This window comes from Oncorhynchus tshawytscha, unplaced genomic scaffold (assembly GCF_018296145.1).
Source record: "Oncorhynchus tshawytscha isolate Ot180627B unplaced genomic scaffold, Otsh_v2.0 Un_contig_2678_pilon_pilon, whole genome shotgun sequence".
Lineage (NCBI taxonomy): Eukaryota > Metazoa > Chordata > Actinopteri > Salmoniformes > Salmonidae > Oncorhynchus > Oncorhynchus tshawytscha.
The window spans coordinates 147,501-170,000 of record NW_024609785.1 but is presented as its reverse complement, the minus strand read 5'-3'; the positions used below and the strand labels follow the sequence as shown (position 1 = coordinate 170,000).

General features: G+C 45.9%; 1 protein-coding gene across 1 annotated transcript in view; it reads right to left on the bottom strand.

The window, feature by feature from the left end:
• Window positions 1-22,500, bottom strand: part of LOC121845878 (cdc42-interacting protein 4 homolog) — a 40,453-nt gene that overhangs the window by 11,531 nt on the left and 6,422 nt on the right. The window contains exons 2-10 of the mRNA XM_042318069.1: window positions 21,048-21,163; window positions 20,625-20,678; window positions 19,618-19,764; window positions 18,562-18,625; window positions 16,651-16,755; window positions 11,676-11,804; window positions 7,403-7,549; window positions 6,951-7,115; window positions 4,470-4,499 (exon numbers count right to left, since the gene is read on the bottom strand). Coding sequence (XP_042174003.1) covers window positions 4,470-4,499; window positions 6,951-7,115; window positions 7,403-7,549; window positions 11,676-11,804; window positions 16,651-16,755; window positions 18,562-18,625; window positions 19,618-19,764; window positions 20,625-20,678; window positions 21,048-21,163 — 957 coding nt within the window. The remainder of the gene's footprint in view (window positions 1-4,469; window positions 4,500-6,950; window positions 7,116-7,402; window positions 7,550-11,675; window positions 11,805-16,650; window positions 16,756-18,561; window positions 18,626-19,617; window positions 19,765-20,624; window positions 20,679-21,047; window positions 21,164-22,500) is intronic.

The window sequence follows — 22,500 nt, the reverse complement described above, 5'->3', positions numbered from 1 at the left end:
AATAACTAGCCCGCGTCTCCCCCAATCTAAGGCTGTAATAACTAGCCCGCGTCTCCCCCAATCTAAGGCTGTAATAACTCCCGCGTCTCCCCCCAATCTAAGGCTGTAATAACTGCGTCTCCCCCAATCTAAGGCTGTAATAACTAGCCCGCGTCTCCCCCAATCTAAGGCTGTAATAACTAGCCCGCGTCTCCCCCAATCTAACGCTGTAATAACTAGCCCGCGTCTCCCCCCTAAGGCTGTAATAACTAGCCCGCGTCTCCCCCAATCTAAGGCTGTAATAACTAGCCCGCGTCTCCCCCAATCTAAGGCTGTAATAACTAGCCCACGTCTCCCCCAATCTAACACTGTAATAACTAGCCCGCGTCTCCCCCAATCTAACACTGTAATAACTAGCCCGCGTCTCCCCAATCTAACACTGTAATAACTACCACGTCTCCCCCACGTCTCCCCCAATCTAACGCTGTAATAACTAGCCCGCGTCTCCCCAATCTAACGCTGTAATAACTAGCCCGCGTCTCCCCCAATCTAACACTGTAATAACTAGCCCACGTCTCCCCCAATCTAACACTGTAATAACTAGCCCGCGTCTCCCCCAATCTAACACTGTAATAACTAGCCCGCGTCTCCCCCAATCTAACACTGTAATAACTAGCCCGCGTCTCCCCCAATCTAACGCTGTAATAACTAGCCCGCGTCTCCCCCAATCTAACGCTGTAATAACTAGCCCACGTCTCCCCCAATCTAACGCTGTAATAACTAGCCCACGTCTCCCCCAATCTAACACTGTAATAACTAGCCCGCGTCTCCCCCAATCTAACACTGTAATAACTAGCCCGCGTCTCCCCCAATCTAACACTGTAATAACTAGCCCACGTCTCCCCCAATCTAACGCTGTAATAACTAGCCCACGTCTCCCCCAATCTAACGCTGTAATAACTAGCCCACGTCTCCCCCAATCTAACACTGTAATAACTGCCCGCGTCTCCCCCAATCTAACACTGTAATAACTAGCCCGCGTCTCCCCCAATCTAACGCTGTAATAACTAGCCCGCGTCTCCCCCAATCTAACACTGTAATAACTAGCCCGCGTCTCCCCCAATCTAACGCTGTAATAACTAGCCCACGTCTCCCCCAATCTAACGCTGTAATAACTAGCCCGCGTCTCCCCCAATCTAAGGCTGTAATAACTAGCCCGCGTCTCCCCCAATCTAACACTGTAATAACTAGCCCGCTCTCCCCCAATCTAACACTGTAATAACTAGCCCACGTCTCCTCCAATCTAACGCTGTGATAACTAGCCCACGTCTCCCCCACATCTCCCCCAATCTAACGCTGTAATAACTAGCCCACGTCTCCCCCCAATCTAACACTGTAATAACTAGCCCACGTCTCCCCCAATCTAACACTGTAATAACTAGCCCGCGTCTCCCCCAATCTAACACTGTAATAACTAGCCCGCGTCTCCCCCAATCTAAGGCTGTAATAACTAGCCCGCGTCTCCCCCAATCTAAGGCTGTAATAACAGCCCGCGTCTCCCCCAATCTAAGGCTGTAATAACTAGCCCGCGTCTCCCCCAATCTAAGGCTGTAATAACTAGCCCGCGTCTCCCCCAATCTAAGGCTGTAATAACTAGCCCGCGTCTCCCCCAATCTAAGGCTGTAATAACTAGCCCGCGTCTCCCCCAATCTAAGGCTGTAATAACTAGCCCGCGTCTCCCCCAATCTAAGGCTGTAATAACTAGCCCGCGTCTCCCCCAATCTAAGGCTGTAATAACTAGCCCGCGTCTCCCCCAATCTAAGGCTGTAATAACTAGCCCGCGTCTCCCCCAATCTAACGCTGTAATAACTAGCCCGCGTCTCCCCCAATCTAAGCTGTAATAACTAGCCCGCGTCTCCCCCAATCTAAGGCTGTAATAACTAGCCCGCGTCTCCCCCAATCTAAGGCTGTAATAACTAGCCCACGTCTCCTCCAATCTAACGCTGTGATAACTAGCCCACGTCTCCCCCACATCTCCCCCAATCTAACGCTGTAATAACTAGCCCACGTCTCCCCCAATCTAACACTGTAATAACTAGCCCGCGTCTCCCCCAATCTAACACTGTAATAACTAGCCCGCGTCTCCCCCAATCTAACACTGTAATAACTAGCCCGCGTCTCCCCCAATCTAAGGCTGTAATAACTAGCCCGCGTCTCCCCCAATCTAAGGCTGTAATAACTAGCCCTCGTCTCCCCCAATCTAAGGCTGTAATAACTAGCCCGCGTCTCCCCCCCTAAGGCTGTAATAACTAGCCCGCGTCTCCCCCAATCTAAGGCTGTAATAACTAGCCCGCGTCTCCCCCAATCTAAGGCTGTAATAACTAGCCCGCGTCTCCCCCAATCTAAGGCTGTAATAACTAGCCCGCGTCTCCCCCAATCTAAGGCTGTAATAACTAGCCCGCGTCTCCCCCAATCTAAGGCTGTAATAACTAGCCCGCGTCTCCCCCAATCTAAGGCTGTAATAACTAGCCAGCGCGTCTCCCCCAATCTAAGGCTGTAATAACTAGCCCGCGTCTCCCCCAATCTAAGGCTGTAATAACTAGCCCGCGTCTCCCCCAATCTAAGGCTGTAATAACTAGCCCGCGTCTCCCCCAATCTAAGGCTGTAATAACTAGCCCGCGTCTCCCCCAAACTAACACTGTAATAACTAGCCCACGTCTCCCCCAATCTAACACTGTAATAACTAGCCCACGTCTCCCCCAATCTAACACTGTAATAACTAGCCCACGTCTCCTCCAATCTAACGCTGTAATAACTAGCCCACGTCTCCCCCAATCTAACACTGTAATAACTACCACGTCTCCCCCATCTAACACTGTAATAACTAGCCCACGTCTCCCCCAATCTAACACTGTAATAACTAGCCCACGTTTCCCCCAATCTAACACTGTAATAACTAGCCCACGTCTCCCCCAATCTAACACTGTAATAACTAGCCCACGTCTCCCCCAATCTAACGCTGTAATAACTAGCCCACGTCTCCCCCAATCTAACACTGTAATAACTAGCCCACGTCTCCTCCAATCTAACGCTGTAATAACTAGCCCACGTCTCCCCCAATCTAACACTGTAATAACTAGCCCACGTCTCCCCCAATCTAACACTGTAATAACTAGCCCACGTCTCCCCCAATCTAACACTGTAATAACTAGCCCACGTCTCCTCCAATCTAACGCTGTAATAACTAGCCCACGTCTCCCCCAATCTAACACTGTAATAACTACCACGTCTCCCCCAATCTAACGCTGTAATAACTAGCCCACGTCTCCCCCAATCTAACACTGTAATAACTACCACGTCTCCCCACGTCTCCCCAATCTAACACTGTAATAACTAGCCTACGTCTCCCCCAATCTAATGCTGTAATAACTAGCCCGCGTCTCCCCATCTAACGCTGTAATAACTAGCCCACGTCTCCCCCATCTAACGCTGTGATAACTAGCCCACGTCTCCCCCACATCTCCCCCAATCTAACACTGTAATAACTAGCCCACGTCTCCCCCAATCTAACGCTGTAATAACTAGCCCACGTCTCCCCCAATCTAACGCTGTAATAACTAGCCCACGTCTCCCCCAATCTAACACTGTAATAACTAGCCCACGTCTCCCCCAATCTAACACTGTAATAACTAGCCCACGTCTCCTCCAATCTAACACTGTAATAACTAGCCCACGTCTCCCCCAATCTAACGCTGTAATAACTACCACGTCTCCCCCACGTCTCCCCAATCTAACACTGTAATAACTAGCCCACGTCTCCCCCAATCTAACGCTGTAATAACTAGCCCACGTCTCCCCCAATCTAACGCTGTAATAACTACCACGTCTCCCCCACGTCTCCCCCAATCTAACACTGTAATAACTAGCCCACGTCTCCCCCAATCTAACGCTGTAATAACTAGCCCACGTCTCCCCCAATCTAACGCTGTAATAACTAGCCCACGTCTCCCCCAATCTAACGCTGTAATAACTAGCCCACGTCTCCCCCAATCTAACACTGTAATAACTAGCCCACGTCTCCCCCAATCTAACGCTGTAATAACTAGCCCACGTCTCCCCCAATCTAATGCTGTAATAACTAGCCCACGTCTCCCCCAATCTAACGCTGTAATAACTAGCCCACGTCTCCCCCAATCTAACACTGTAATAACTACCACGTCTCCCCCACGTCTCCACCAATCTAACGCTTTAACATTTGTGAGATGTAGTGAACAAGTGCACACTTCAGGAGACAGGAGATATTATTGGGACGCACCCCAGACGTTGAGGTCCACAGCACTGCTGGTTGTTATCTTTGTCCTCTCAACACCTCCAGAGTACTGACTGGATAACATCTAACCGTAACCATAGAAACCCTGATCTAAACCGGAAAAACAGATTAATGTAACCATAGAAACCCTGTTCTAAACCGTAACCATAGGAAGTGTTACCATGTGCTTGTCAGCATTTATCCTCTGGAACTTGAGAAGGATGGACACTCATCGTGAGACACACACACACACATAGATAAACAGAAACACACAATACACACGTTTGTCACAATACAACAAAATGTCCTCATCCACCAATCAGCATTGGGCTTACCTGTCCATCTAGCCCAGGGCTGTCCAATCCTGGTCCTGGAGGGCCCAAACACTTCTGGTTTTCATCCCCTCCTCCTAATTAGGGACTAATTCAGACCTTGGACACCAGGTGAGTGTAATTAAGTACCAGGTAGAAACAAAAACAAGAAGTGTTTGGGCCCTCCAGGAACAGAATTGGGCAGCCCTGATCTAGCCAATCAGTCTCTGTTGTTGGAACCTTGGACCCCTGTGACTCACCTGAGTATGCTGGTTACCCAATAAACTGGTCCCCGATCAGTGTTCCTCCCATAATCCTAACCGGATCCATTAGATACTAATCTAAGCACTGATCTAGGACCAGATTACCCTCCTACAATCCTAACCTGAATCATTAGATACTAACCTAACCACTGATCCAGGACCAGATTATCCTCCTACAATCCTAACCTAGGACAGTTTGGGAAACACCAAACTGTCCTCAGATCTAGGGAGACTCACCGGTCTGTGCAGAGCCCTGAAGGTAGCAAGGCGAGGTTTGACAGAACGGTTAAACTCTCTCAGGCAGAAAGAGAGAGGGGCGCGACCCAGCTTAGAGAGGGGGAAGGGGTTAGGGGGAGGGGGCAGAGATAGAGGGTTATGAGACCTGGGGAGGGAAGGATGAGGAAAAGGAGGAAGACAAGGTGGGAAAGGAGAAAACCACTGGAGGAGAGAGAGACACCATAAAGAAAAACAAAGAGGATTAAGGCTATGAGAAAACCACTGGAGAAGGAGAGAGACACCATAAAGAAAAACAAAGAGGATTAAGGCTATGAGAAAAGAGAAGAAAATACCCTGAAGAAACACTATGTAGAGACATAGAATCATTACACACACACACACACACACACACACACACAGAGAGAGAGCTCTTTGAATTGAGAGAGAAAGAGACATCGCTAGAATTGGCCCCTCAGGTGTAAGAGGGGAGCAGAGAGGTGTGGAATGTGCCTCTGTATAGAGGGGGGTCTGATTAACCAACACGCAGAACTATTCTATAGAGGGGAGCAGAGAGGTGTGGAATGTGCCTGTGTATAGAGGAGGGTCTGATTACCCAACACTAAGAACTATCCATGCCCCTGACCAGGCTTTTCCAATGATAGAGATGAAGGATGAACAGAATGCTGTAGCCCAATGACAGAGGAAGAGAAGAGAGATGGGTAGAGGACAGGAGGGAGACGAAAGAGAAGAGAGATGGGTAGAGGACAGGAGGGAGACGAAAGAGAAGAGAGATGGGTAGAGGACAGGAGGGAGACGAAAGAGAAGAGAGATGGGTAGAGGACAGGAGGGCAGTAAGGCAGAGAAGAGACCGTCCCCAGTAAGACAGAGAAGAGACCGTCCCCCAGTAAGACAGAGAAGAGACCGTCCCCCAGTAAGACAGAGAAGAGACCGTCCCCCAGTAAGACAGAGAAGAGACCGTCCCCCAGTAAGACAGAGAAGAGACCGTCCCCCAGTAAGGCAGAGAAGAGACCGTCCCCCAGTAAGGCAGAGAAGAGACCGTCCCCCAGTAAGACAGAGAAGAGACCGTCCCCCAGTAAGACAGAGAAGAGACCGTCCCCCAGTAAGACAGAGAAGAGACCGTCCCCCAGTAAGGCAGAGAAGAGACCGTCCCCCAGTAAGACAGAGAAGAGACCGTCCCCCAGTAAGACAGAGAAGAGACCGTCCCCCAGTAAGACAGAGAAGAGACCGTCCCCCAGTAAGACAGAGAAGAGACCGTCCCCCAGTAAGGCAGAGAAGAGACCGTCCCCCAGTAAGGCAGAGAAGAGACCGTCCCCCAGTAAGACAGAGAAGAGACCGTCCCCCAGTAAGACAGAGAAGAGACCGTCCCCCAGTAAGACAGAGAAGAGACCGTCCCCCAGTAAGACAGAGAAGAGACCGTCCCCCAGTAAGACAGAGAAGAGACCGTCCCCCAGTAAGACAGAGAAGAGACCGTCCCCCAGTAAGACAGAGAAGAGACCGTCCCCCAGTAAGACTGGATTGAAAATAACAATAATAATTTCATCCCTTGATTATTTGCAGGAATACTTTGGAACAGATTTCCTGAATTTAAACATTGTTTTACATAATTCCTGGTCATTTGCAGTCAATAATTTCTTTTACAAATGTTATATTCTATTCCCATTTTGTTAAAACAAAAACTTTTTGGGGCCCCAAAAAATGACTCTGTTGCAGGTGTACAGTGTAGTGTTCAGGGTGCTAGTATATACCTTGTTCTTGTGGCTGAAGGGCCATAGTTTAGTGCGTATTTTAGGTTGGTTGAGGCTGGTGTCTGACGTAGGTTAGTGTGTAGGGTGTAGTGTGAAGGGTACATACCTTGGTTTTCTTGTGACTGAAGGGCCACAGTTTAGTGCGTATTTTAGGTTGGTTGAGGTTGGCGTCTGAGGAGGCTGGTTTGATACCTTGGCTGTAGTCTTCAAAGTCCACTTCAGCCGGTCGCTCAAAACCTGACTTGTGTTGTTCTATAAACCGCAAGGAGTCCTGAAAGACACACAGGACATGGCAAGTGAGAGTGTGTGTGTGTGTGTTGTTGTGTGTGTATGCATGCTTGCATCCGTGTGTGTTAGCACCTGTGTGTGTGTGTGTGTGTTGGTGTGTGTATGTGTGCTTGCATCGGTGTGTGTGTGTTGGTGTGTGTGTGTGTGTGTTGGGGTGTGTGTTGGTGTGTGTATGCATGCTTGCTTCAGTGTGTGTTAGCATCCGTGTGTGTGTGTGTGTTGGTGTGTGTGTGTTGGGGTGTGTATGCGTGCTTGCGTGTGTGTTCTCACCTGTTTGCCGTTGGTGTTCCGCCCTGCCATACTGATCCCGTCCAGACATTTAGTGATGATGGGTAAAACCTTCTTCTCTACCTCAGCAAACTGACTGTAGCCCTCTGCCAAGCACCTGATACGCCGCTCATCCATATCCTGCAGCTTCTACACACACACATTATATACACACACATTATATACACACACACACACACACACACACACACACACCTCTGCCTAGCATCTGGTACGCCGCTCATCCATATCCTGCAGCTTCTACACACACACACACACACACACACACATTATATACACACACACACATTATATACACACACACACACACACCTCTGCCTAGCATCTGGTACGCCGCTCATCCATATCCTGCAGCTTCTATACACACACACACACATTATATACACACACACACACACACACACACATTATATACACACACACACACACACACACTATATACACACACACACACACACACACACACACATATATACACACACACACACACATTATATACACACACACACACACATTATATACACACACACACACACATTATATACACACACACACACACATTATACACACACACACACACACACACACACACACACACACACACACACACATTATATACACACACATTATATACACACACACACACACACACCTCTGCCTAGCATCTGGTACGCCGCTCATCCATATCCTGCAGCTTCTACACACACACACATTATATACACACACACACACATTATATACACACACACACACATTATATATACACACACACACACACAAAAAAAACAGTCCTGTATAACTGACCTTGAGGGGACACAAAATTCAGTCCCATTCAAAATTATATTTTCGCTAACCCCTAAATTAAACCTATCCTTAAAGCCTAGCGCCTAACCCTAATTCCAACCTTAACCCTAAACCCCTAGACTAACAAAATGTCCCCAGTTGGATCTAATGTTTGTTTGTTTACTATTCTAGTAGAGACTTCTGGTCCCCACAAGTATAGTTAAACACATCCACACACACCACACACACACACATTACAGTACCAGTCAACAGTTTGGACATTCCAGGGTTTCTTTATTTTTTACTATTTTCTGTTTATATTTGAGATTCTTCAAAGTAGCCACCCTTTGCCTTGATGACAGCTTTACACACTCTTGGCATTCTCTCAACCAGCTTCATGAGGTAGTCACCTGGAATGCATTTCAATTAACAGGTGTGCCTTGTTAGAAGTTAATTTGTGGAATTTCTTTCCTTCTTGATGCATTTGAGACAATCAGTTCTGCTGTGACAAGGTAGGGGTGGTATACAGAAGATTTGGTAAAAGACCAAGTCCATATAATGGCAAGAACAGCTCAAATTAGCAAAGAGAAACGACAGCCTATCGTTACTTTAAGACATAAAGGTCAGTCGATCTGGAAAATGTCAACAACTTTGAAAGTTTCTTCAAGTGCAGTCAAAAAAACCATCAAGAGCTATGATGAAACTGGCTCTCATGAGGACAGCCACAGGAAAGGAATACCCAGAGTTACCTCTGCTGCAGAGGATAAGTTCATTAGAGTTACCAGCCTCAGAAATTGCAGCCCAAATAAATGCTTCACAGTGTTCAAGTAACAGACACATTTCAACATAAACTGTTCAGAGGAGACTGTGTGAATCAGGCCTTCATGGCTGAATGGCTGCCAAGAAACCACTACTGAAGGACACCAATAAGAAGAAGAGACTGGCTTGGGCCAAGAAACACGAGCAATAGACATTCGACCAGTGGAAATCTGTCCTCTGGTCTGATGAGTCTAAATTTGAGATGTTGTTTCCAACCGCTGTGCATTTGTGAGACGCAGAGTAGGTGAACGGATGATCTCTGTATGTGTGGTTCCCACCGTGAAGCATGGAGGAGGAGGTGTGATGGTGTGCTTTGCTGGTGACACTGTTAGTGATTTATTTAGAATTCAAAAAGGCACACTTAACCATCATGGCTACCACATCATTCTGCGCTTAGTGGGACAATCATTTGTTTTTCAACAGGACAATGACCCAACACACCTCCAGGCTGTGTAAGGGCTATTTGACCAAGGAGAGTGATGGAGTGCTGCATCAGATGACCTGGTCTCCACAAATCACTCGACCTCAACCCAATTGAGATGGTTTGGGATGAGTTGGACCGCAGAGTGAAGGAAAAGCAGCCAACAAGTGCTCAGCATACGTGGGAACTCCATCAAGACTGTTGAAAAAGCATTCCACATGAAGCTGGTTGAGAGATTTCCAAAAGAGTGTGCAAAGCTGTCATCAAGGCAAAGGGTGGCTACTTTGAAGAATCTCAAATATAAAATATATTTTGATAACTTTTTTGGATCCTACATGATTCCATGTGTTATTTCAGAGCTTTGATGTCTTCACTATTATTCTACAATATAGAAAATAGTCAATATTAAGAAAAACCCTTGAATGAGTTTGTGTCCAAACCTTTGACTGGTACTGTGTATACAGTGTATATACAGTTGAAATCGGAAGTTTACATACACTTTAGCCAATTACATTTAAACTTAGGTTTTTCACAATTCCTGACATTTAATCCTAGTAAAAATTCCCTGTCTTAGTTCAGTTAGGATCACCACTTTATTTTAGGAATGTGAAATGTCTGAAAAATAGTAGAGAGAATTATTTATTTCAGCTTTAATTTCTTTCATCACATTCCCAGTGGGTCAGAAGTTTATATACACTGAATTTGTATTTGGTAGCATTGCCTTTAAATTGTTTAACTTGGGTCAAACGTTTCGGGTAGCCTTCCACAAGCTTCCCACAATAAGTTGGGTGAATTTTGGCCCATTCCTCCTGACAGAGCTGGTGTAACTGAGTCAGGTTTGTAGGCCTCCTTGCTCGCACACGCTTTTTCAGTTCTGCCCACAAATGTTCTATAGGATTGAGGTCAGGGCTTTGTGATGGCCAATCCAATACCTTGACTTTGTTGTCCTTAAGCCATTTTGACACAACTTTGGAAGTATGCTTGGGGTCATTGTCCATTTGGAAGACCCATTTGCAACCAAGCTTTCACTTCCTGACTGATGTCTTGAGATGTTGTTTCAATATATCCACATAGTTTTCCTGCCTAATGATGCCATCTATTTTGTGAAGTGCACCAGTCCCTCCTGCAGCAAAGCACCCCCACAACATGATGCTGCCACCCCGTGTTCACGGGATGGTGTTCTTCGGCTTGCAAGCCTCCCCTTCTTCCTCCAAACATAACGATGGTCATTATGGCCAAACAGTTCTATTTTCCTTTCATCAGACCAGAGGACATTTCTCCAAAAAGTACGATCTTTGTCCCCATGTGCAGTTGCAAACCGTAGTCTGGCTTTTTTATGATGGTTTTGGAGCAGTGGCTTCTTCCTTGCTGAGCGGCCTTTCAGGTTCTGTCGATATAGGACTCGTTTTACTGTGGATATAGATACTTTTGTACCTGTTTCCTCCAGCATCTTCACAAGGTCCTTTGCTGTTGTTCTGGGATTGATTTGCACTGTTCGCACCAAAGTACGTTCATTTCTAGGAGACAGAACGTGTCTCCTTCATGAGTGGTATGACGGCTGCGTGGTCCCATGGCGTTTGTTTGTACAGATTAACGTGGTACCTTCATCCCAATGATGAACCAGAGGTGGAGGTCTACAATTGTTTTTCTGAGGTCTTGGCTGATTTCTTTAGATTTTCCCATGATGTCAAGCAAAGAGGCACTGAGTTTGAAAGTAGGCCTTGAAATGCATCCACAGGTACACCTCCTATTGACTCAAATGATGTCAATTAGCCTATCAGAAGCTTCTAAAGCCATGACATCATTTTCTGGAATCTTCCAAGCTGTTTAAAGGCACAGTCAACTTAATGTATATAAACTTCTGAGCCACTGGAATTGTGATACAGTGACTTATAAGTGAAATAATCTGTCTGTAAACACAAATGTTGGAAAAATAACTTGTGTCATGCACAAAGTAGATGTCCTAACCGACTTGACAAAACTATAGTTTGTTAATTCTCGTTAACAAACTATAGTTTTGTCAAGTCGGTTAGGACATCTACTTTGTGCAACGACACAATTCATTTTTCCAACATGGAGTGGTTGAAAAACAAGATTTAATGACTCCAACCTAAGTGTGTTTAAACTTCCGACTTAAACTGTGTATATATATATATATATATATATATATATATATATCTCACACACACACACACACACAACGTAAGTAAATCAGTAAGTAAAGTGTGTTACATTAAACAGCTGCGGTATCTCTGTGTAGTAGAAGGTGTTCTGTTCCTTGTTGTATTTCTGGAGCTGGGCGGCATAGTCGTTCCTGCACTCCTCCGCTGTGTGTGTCTTCACATGGGCATGCTGCTTCACCTGGACACACACACCTGTATTAACTGGTATATAGGTACGTATGCTGCTTCACCTGAACACACACCTGTATTAACTGGTATATAGGTACGTATGCTGTTTCACCTGGACACACACCTGTATTAACTGGTATACAGGTACGTATGCTGCTTCACCTGGACACACACCTGTATTAACTGGTATATAGGTACGTATGCTGCTTCACCTGAACACACACCTGTATTAACTGGTATATAGGTACGTATGCTGCTTCACCTGAACACACACCTGTATTAACTGGTATATAGGTACGTATGCTGCTTCACCTGGACACACACCTGTATTAACTGGTATATAGGTACGTATGCTGCTTCACCTGAACACACACCTGTATTAACTGGTATATAGGTACGCATGCTGCTTCACCTGGACACACACCTGTATTAACTGGTATACAGGTACGTATGCTGCTTCACCTGAACACACACCTGTATTAACTGGTATACAGGTACGTATGCTGCTTCACCTGAACACACACCTGTATTAACTGGTATATAGGTACGTATGCTGCTTCACCTGAACACACACCTGTATTAACTGGTATACAGGTACGTATGCTGCTTCACCTGAACACACACCTGTATTAACTGGTATATAGGTACGTATGCTGCTTCACCTGAACACACACCTGTATTAACTGGTATACAGGTACGTATGCTGCTTCACCTGGACACACACCTGTATTAACTGGTATATAGGTACGTATGCTGTTTCACCTGAACACACACCTGTATTAACTGGTATACAGGTACGTATGCTGCTTCACCTGGACACACACCTGTATTAACTGGTATACAGGTACGTATGCTGCTTCACCTGAACACACACCTGTATTAACTGGTATACAGGTACGTATGCTGCTTCACCTGAACACACACCTGTATTAACTGGTATATAGGTACGTATGCTGCTTCACCTGAACACACACCTGTATTAACTGGTATATAGGTACGTATGCTGCTTCACCTGAACACACACCTGTATTAACTGGTATATAGGTACGTATGCTGCTTCACCTGAACACACACCTGTATTAACTGGTATATAGGTACGTATGCTGCTTCACCTGAACACACACCTTTATTAACTGGTATATAGGTACGTATGCTGCTTCACCTGAACACACACCTGTATTAACTGGTATATAGGTACGCATGCTGCTTCACCTGAACACACACCTGTATTAACTGGTATATAGGTACGCATGCTGCTTCACCTGAACACACACCTGTATTAAGCTGCCCACTGCAGTGAGGCTAGGTAACACGGTCTTCACCGATAAATCCATGATTATCGAAAACTTCAATAAGCATTTCTCAGGCTGGCCATGCCTTCCGCCTGGCTACAACCTCGGCCAACAGCTCCTCCCCCCGGCAGCTCCTCGCCCAAGCCTCTCCAAGTTCTCCTTTACCAAAATCCAGTTAGCAGATGTTCTGAAAGAGCTGCAAAACCTGGACCCGTACAAATCAGCTGGGCTTGACAATCTGGACCCCTATTTCTGAAACTATCCGCCGCCATTGTCAACCCCTATTACCAGCCTGTTCAACCTCTCTTTCATATCGTCTGAGATCCCCAAGGATTGAAAGCTGCCGCAGTCATCCCCTCTTCAAAGGGGGAGACACCCTGGACCCAAACTGTTACAGACCTATATCCATCCTGCCCTGCCTATCTAAGGTCTTCGAAAGCCAAGTCAACAAACAGGTCACTGACCATCTGAATCCCACCGTACCTTCTCCGCTGTGCAATCTGGCTTCCGAGCCGGTCACGGGTGCACCTCAGTCACGCTCAACACTAAACCTGTATCATAACCGCCATCGATAAAAGACAGTACTGTGCAGCCGTCTTCATCGACCTTGCCAAGGCTTTCGACTCTGTCAATCACCATATTCTCATGTATTAGACTCAGTAGCCTCGGTTTTTCGGATGACTGCCTTGCCTGGTTCACCAATTACTTTGCAGACAGAGTTCAGTGTGTCAAATCGGAGGGCATGCTGTCCGGTCCTCTGGCAGTCTCTACGGGGTGCCACAGGGTTCAATTCTCGGGCAGACTCTTTTCTATGTGTATATCAATGATGTTGCTCTTGCTGCGGGCGATTCCCTGATCCACCTCTACGCAGACGACACCATTCTATATACTTCCGGCCCGTCATTGGACACTGTGCTATCAACCTCCAAACAAGCTTCAATGCCATACAACACTCCTTCCGTGGCCTCCAACTGCTCTTAAACGCTAGTAAAACCAAATGCATGCTTTTCAACTGGTATGCCTCCTGCACCCGCATGCCCGACTTCACCACCCTGGATGGTTCCGACCTTGAATATGTGGACATCTATAAGTACCTAGGTGTCTGGCTAGACTGAAACTCTCCTTCCAGACTCATATCAAACATCTCCAATCAAAAATCAAATCAAGAGTCGGCTTTCTATGCCGCAATAAAGCCTTTCACTCACGCCGCCAAGCTTACCCTAGTAAAACTGACTATCCTACCAATCTGACTTCGGCGATGTCATCTACAAAATGGCTTCCAACACTCTACTCAGCAAACTGGATGCAGTATATCACAGTGCCATCCGTTTTGTCACTAAAGCACCTTATACCACCCACCACTGTATTAATGCTCTAGTCGGCTGGCCCTGCTTCATATTCGAACCAGACCCACTGGCTCCAGGTCATCTACAAGTCCATGCTATGTAAAGCTCCGCCTTATCTCAGTTCACTGGTCACGATGGCAACACCCATCCGTAGCACGCGCTCCAGCAGGTGTATCTCACTGATCATCCTAAAGCCAACACCTCATTTGGCCCTGTTCCAGTACTCTGCTGCCCGTGACTGGAACGTATGCTGCAAAAATTCTGAAGTTGGAGACTTTTATCTCCCTCACCAACTTCAAACATCAGCTATCTGAGCAGCTAACCGATCACTGCAGCTGTACATAGTCTATTGGTAAATAGCCCACCCATTTTCACCTACCTCATCCCCATACTGTTTTTATTTATTTACTTTTCTGCTCTTTTGCACACCAATATCTCTACCTGTACATGACCATCTGATCATTTATCACTCCAGTGTTAATCTGCAAAATTGTAACTATTCGTCTACCTCCTCATGCCTTTTGCACACATTGTATATAGACTCCCCCTTTGTTTTCTACTGTGTTATTGACTTGTTAATTGTTTATTCCATGTGTAACTCTGTGTTGTCTGCTCACACTGCTATGCTTTATCTTGGCCAGGTCGCAGTTGTAAATGAGAACTTGTTCTCAACTAGCCTACCTGGTTAAATAAAGGTGAAATAATTTTTTTTTTTTTTAAATACAAATTAACTGGTATATAGGTACATATGCTGCTTCACCTGAACACACACACACACACCTTTATTAACTGGTATATAGGTATGTATGCTGCTTCACCTGAACACACACACACCTGTATTAACTGGTATATAGGTACGTATGCTGCTTCACCTGGACACACACCTGTATTAACTGGTATATAGGTACGTATGCTGCTTCACCTGGACACACACCTGTATTAACTGGTATACAGGTACGTATGCTGCTTCACCTGAACACACACACACACCTTTATTAACTGGTATATAGGTACGTATGCTGCTTCACCTGAACACACACACACCTGTATTAACTGGTATATAGGTACGTATGCTGCTTCACCTGGACACACACCTGTATTAACTGGTATATAGGTACGTATGCTGCTTCACCTGGACACACACCTGTATTAACTGGTATATAGGTACGTATGCTGCTTCACCTGGACACACACCTGTATTAACTGGTATATAGGTACGTATGCTGCTTCACCTGAACACACACCTGTATTAACTGGTATACAGGTACGTATGCTGTTTCACCTGAACACACACTGTATTAACTGGTATATAGGTACGTATGCTGCTTCACCTGGACACACACCTGTATTAACTGGTATACAGGTACGTATGCTGTTTCACCTGGACACACACACACCTGTATTAACTGGTATATAGGTACGTATGCTGCTTCACCTGAACACACACACACCTGTATTAACTGGTATATAGGTACGTATGCTGCTTCACCTGGACACACACTGTATTAACTGGTATACAGGTACATATGCTGCTTCACCTGAACACACACACACACCTGTATTAACTGGTATATAGGTACGTATGCTGCTTCACCTGGACACACCTGTATTAACTGGTATATAGGTACGTATGCTGCTTCACCTGAACACACACACCTGTATTAACTGGTATATAGGTACGTATGCTGTTTCACCTGGACACACACCTGTATTAACTGGTATATAGGTACGTATGCTGCTTCACCTGAACACACACCTGTATTAACTGGTATATAGGTACGTATGCTGCTTCACCTGGACACACACCTGTATTAACTGGTATATAGGTACGTATGCTGCTTCACCTGAACACACACCTGTATTAACTGGTATACAGGTACATATGCTGCTTCACCTGAACACACCTGTATTAACTGGTATACAGGTACGTATGCTGTTTCACCTGGACACACACACACACACCTGTATTAACTGGTATATAGGTACGTATGCTGCTTCACCTGGACACACACCTGTATTAACTGGTATACAGGTACGTATGCTGCTTTCACCTGGACACACACCTGTATTAACTGGTATATAGGTACGTATGCTGCTTCACCTGAACACACACCTGTATTAACTGGTATATAGGTACGAATGCTGCTTCACCTGGACACACCTGTATTAACTGGTATACAGGGACGTGGTGTGAACGTTGATCTGTGTGAGTGTGTACCTTCTCAACATCTGCTTTCACAGCGTTTGTGTCGTTCTCAATTTTCTCCGCTTGTTGTGTGGCTTTCTCTGCCTCTCCCCACTCCTTGGCAAAACGCCTCTTAGTCTGCACACCACACACACACACACACACACACACACACACACACACACACACACACACACACACACACACACACAGACTTGGTTTAGTGAGGGTTATTGGGGATCATCAACTGCATTCAGCCACGGGACGATTACTTCCTGAGCAGATGGACGGTCAGAGGGCCATAACATATTTACAGATCATTTGTAGACTGACCAAAACAATCATTTCAAACATTGCTTACATTTATATATGATCCCGTCTCTCTACTAGGAGTGGGAATACTGGGGAACACATTTATATATGATCCCGTCTCTCTACTAGGAGTGGGAATACTGGGGAACACATTTATATATGATCCCGTCTCTCTATTAGGAGTGGGAATACTGGGGAACACATTTATATATGATCCCGTCTCTCTATTAGGAGTGGGAATACTGGGGAACACATTTATATATGATCCCGTCTCTCTATTAGGAGTGGGAATACTGGGGAACACATTTATATATGATCCTTCTCTCTATTAGGAGTGGGAATACTGGGGAACACATTTATATATGATCCCGTCTCTCTATTAGGAGTGGGAACACATTTATATATGACTACTGGGAGAACAACATCCCGTCTCTCTATTAGGAGTGGGAACACATTTATATATGATCCCGTCTCTCTATTAGGAGTGGGAATACTGGGGAACACATTTATATATGATCCCGTCTCTCTATTAGGAGTGGGAATACTGGGAACACATTTATATATAATCCCGTCTCTCTACTAGGAGTGGGAATACTGGGGAACACATTTATATATGATCCCGTCTCTCTATTAGGAGTGGGAATACTGGGAACACATTTATATATGATTCCGTCTCTCTTTAGGAGTGGGAACACTGGGGAACACATTTATATATGATCCCATTTCTCTATTAGGAGTGGGAATACTGGGGAACACATTTATATATGATCCCGTCTATCTATTAGGAGTGGGAATACTGGGGAACACATTTATATATGATCCCATCTCTCTACTAGGAGTGGGAATACTGGGGAACACATTTATATATGATCCCGTCTCTCTATTAGGAGTGGGAATACTGGGGAACACATTTATATATGATCCCGTCTCTCTATTAGGAGTGGGAATACTGGGGAACATTTATATATGATCCTGTCTCTCTATTAGGAGATGGAACACTGGGGAACACATTTATATATGATCCCGTCTATCTATTAGGAGTGGGAATACTGGGGAACACATTTATATATGATCCCGTCTATCTATTAGGAGTGGGAATACTGGGAACACATTTATATATGATCCCGTCTCTCTATTAGGAGTGGGAATACTGGGGAACACATTTATATATGATCCCGTCTCTCTATTAGGAGTGGGAACACTGGGGAACACATTTATATATGATCCCGTCTCTCTATTAGGAGTGGGAAAAACATTTATATATGATCCTGTCTCTCTATTAGGAGTGGGAACACATTTATATATGATCCCGTCTATTAGAGTGGGAATACTGGGGAACACATTTATATATGATCCCGTCTCTCTATTAGGAGTGGGAACACTGGGGAACACACTTATATATGATCCTGTCTCTCTATTAGAGTGGGAATACTGGGGAACACATTTATATATGATCCCGTCTATTAGGAGTGGGAATACTGGGAACACATTTATATATGATGTAAATCACTTAGGAGTGGGAATTCTGGGGGGGTGCACAATTATATATGATCCCGCTCCCTATTAGGGTGGGGATACTGTGGGTTATACATTTATAACATATTCACCCTCAATCACACAGAAACTCAATACTCCAGGTTTGAAACATTTCTCCAAGTTCTGTTGAGCTTTTTGACATCCCAGGGGGGAGAGAGAGAATCAAAACCATGACAACATCAAAGTGAGTTCAACATGTGGGTTATGTTATAACCTATTCCCCTCAATCACACAGAAACTCCATTCTCTCCCTGTTTGAAACTGATCCCTCCAAGTTCTGTCTGAGCCCTTTCCCTCCCTCCCATCCCTCCATCTACTGGGGAGAGAGAGAGATCTCCAGTTCCCCCCTGACAACATCAAAGTGAGTCCAACATCTCCCTCCCTCCCTCTCCCTCCCCCCTCCCCCTCCCTCCCTCCCCCCTCCTCTCCCCCCTCCCTCCCTCCATCTCTCCCTCCCCCCCTCCCTCCATCTCTCCCCCTCTCCCTCCCCCTCCATCTCTCCCCCTCCCTCCCTCCCTCCCTCCCCTCTCCCTCCTCTCCCTCCCCTCCCCTCCCCCCCCTCCATCTCTCCCCCTCCCTCCCCATCCTCCCATCCATCTCTCCCCCTCCATCTCTCCCCCTCCCCTCCCCTCCATCTCTCCCCCTCCCCTCCCATCCATCTCTCCCCCTCCATCTCCCCCCCCCTCCCCCTCTCCATCTCTCCCTCCCTCTCTCCCTCCCCCTCTCCCTCTCCCTCTCTCCCTCTCCATCTCTCCCTCCCTCCCTCTCCCCCCTCCCCCTCTCCCTCTCTCCCTCTCCATCTCTCCCTCACTCCCCCTCCCTCTCCATCTCTCTCTCTCCCTCCCTCCCTCTCCATCTCTCCCCCCTCCCTCTCCATCTCTCTCCCCCCCTCCCTCTCCATCTCTCCCCCCTCCCTCTCCATCCCTCCCTCCCCCTCCCTCTCCCCCTCCCTCCCCCTCTCCCCTCCCTCCCTCTCCCTCCTCCCTCTCCATCTCTCTCCCCCTCCCTCTCCATCTCTCTCCCTCCCTCCCTCTCCATCTCTCTCTCCTCCATCTCTCCCCCTCTCCCCCTCCCTCTCCCCCTCCCTCTCTCCCCCTCCCTCCCTCTCTCCCCCCTCCCTCCCTCTCTCCATCTCTCCCTCCATCTCTCACTGTTTTGCGTTCTTGTTTGAGGTCCTGAAGGTATTTGGTGAGTTCTACACAGATTCCAGTCATCATGTTCTCTGCTATCAGCTCTCTCTGGCCCGCATAGTCATTCAGCTCATTCACAATGTCCTGGAATGACTGGTGATTGGTGAACCTGCAGGTGGAGGGGCAACAAGACCGAGGGATAGAGAGAGATTAGTTAGATGACAACATAGCCACTCTCTAGCCACTTTAAACTATGCCACTTTGTTTACACACCCTACATTACTCATCTCATATGTATTTACTATACTCTATATCATCTACTGCATCTTGCCTATGCCGTTCTGTACCATCACTCATTCATATATCTTTATGTACATATTCTTTATCCCTTTACACTTGTGTGTATAAGGTTGTAGTTGTGGAATTGTTAGGTTAAATTACCCGTTGGTTATTACTGCATTGTCGGAACTAGAAGCACAAGCATTTCGCTACACTTGCATCAACATCTGCTAACCATGTGTATGTGACAAATAACATTTGATTTGAATGTGATTGGTTCACCTCCAGGAAACAGGGTTCAAGGGTTGTATGTTATTGGTTCACTTCCAGGAAACAGGGGTAAAGGGTTGTATGTTATTGGTTCACTTCCAGGAAACAGGGGTAAAGGGTTGTATGTTATTGGTTCACTTCCAGTAAAGGGTTGTATGTTATTGGTTCACTTCAGGAAACAGGGGTAAAGGGTTGTATGTTATTGGTTCACTTCCAGGAAACAGGGATAAAGAGTTGCATGTGATTGGTGGGATAAAGAAATCTGTCTGTCTAATAAAGACAAACACGAGAGACAAAGGATAAGCACAGCATTCATCTGATAATCACTAACTGATTAGAGAGAGGACACAGACAGAGACAGAGAGACAGACACAGACAGAGAGACAGACACAGACAGAGAGAGACAGAGAGACACAGACAGACAGAGAGGCAGACAGAGAGGCAGACAGAGAGGCAGACAGAGAGGCAGACACAACTCACCCACACTCTTGCTCCTCCTTGCTGCCTCGTTTAAGGTATTTCTTGGAGAGGTTTCTGAGAGGAAGAGAGAATGTCAGGGTTACATTCTAACAACTAATTAAAATACACAGACACACTGCACAGACACACTGCACAGACACACAGACACACAGACACACAGACACACAGACACACAGACAGACAGACAGACAGACAGACAGACAGACAGACAGACAAAAACAGACACAGACAGAGCACACAGACAGAGCACACAGACAGAGCGAGACACACACACACACACAGAGACACACACACACAGAAACACACACACAAAGAGAGAGACACAGACAGAGCACACAGACAGACAGACAGAGCACACAGACAGACAGACAGACAGACTGTCTGTGTGTCTGCTCTGTCAGACAGAAACAGGCAGACAGACACCTGAGTTGCTTGGCGTAGTTCTGTTCTATCTCGGTCCGTTCTCTCACAAACTTCACATATCGGTCCACCAGATCCAGTCCTGACTGGGTGTGTTTATCAATACCATCATACTGGTCCTACAGACAGGAGAGACAGAACAGGGTTAGATACTGGACTGACACAACACACTCCTCTATACAGTAGTAATATAACTACTAGTTACTGATATAACACACTCCTCTATACAGTAGTAATATAACACACTCCTCTATACAGTAGTAATATAACTACTAGTTACTGATATAACACACTCCTCTATACAGTAGTAATATAACTACTAGTTACTGATATAACACACTCCTCTATACAGTAGTAATATAACTACTAGTTACTGATATAACACCCTCCTCTATACAGTAGTAATATAACTACTAGTTACTGATATAACACACTCCTCTATACAGTAGTAATATAACTACTAGTTACAGGACAGGAACACTACTCCTCTATACAGTAGTAATATAACTACTAGTTACTGATATAACACACTCCTCTATACAGTAGTAATATAACTACTAGTTACTGATATAACACACTCCTCTATACAGTAGTAATATAACTACTAGTTACAGGACAGGAACACTGCTGCTCTATACAGTAGTAATATAACTACTAGTTACTGATATAACACACTCCTCTTTACAGTAGTAATATAACTACTAGTTACTGATACAACACACTCCTCTTTACAGTAGTAATATAACTACTAGTTACTGATATAACACACTCCTCTATACAGTAGTAATATAACTACTAGTTACAGGACAGGAACACTACTCCTCTTACATCACTCCACCAGCCAGTTGTACAGGTATATCCTCTTCACTATGTATCCAACCCTGGTCTCTGTCTGACAGACAATCTGCAATCTACGGGCTGGGTTGAGTTCACTCTCACTCTCACACTCTGACTCACTCACTATGTGGGTATCTACGGGCTGGGTTGAGTTCACTCTCACTCACACACTCTGACTCACTCACTATGTGGGTATCTACGGGCTGGGTTGAGTTCACTCTCACACTCTGACTCACTGACTATGTAGGTATGTAGGGATCTCTGTGTCTGAAGTCCATGGTGACTGAGACACAGATAGACTCTCCTCAGAGACAGACAGACAGACAGACTCTCCTCAGAGACAGACAGACAGACAGACTCTCCTCAGAGACAGACAGACAGACTCTCCTCAGAGACAGACAGACAGACGGACTCTCCTCAGAGACAGGCAGACAGACAGACTCTCCTCAGAGACAGACAGACAGACAGACTCTCCTCAGAGACAGACAGACAGACTCTCCTCAGAGACAGGCAGACAGACAGACTCTCCTCAGAGACAGACAGATAGACTCTCCTCAGAGACAGACAGACAGACTCTCCTCAGAGACAGACAGACAGACTCTCCTCAGAGACAGACAGA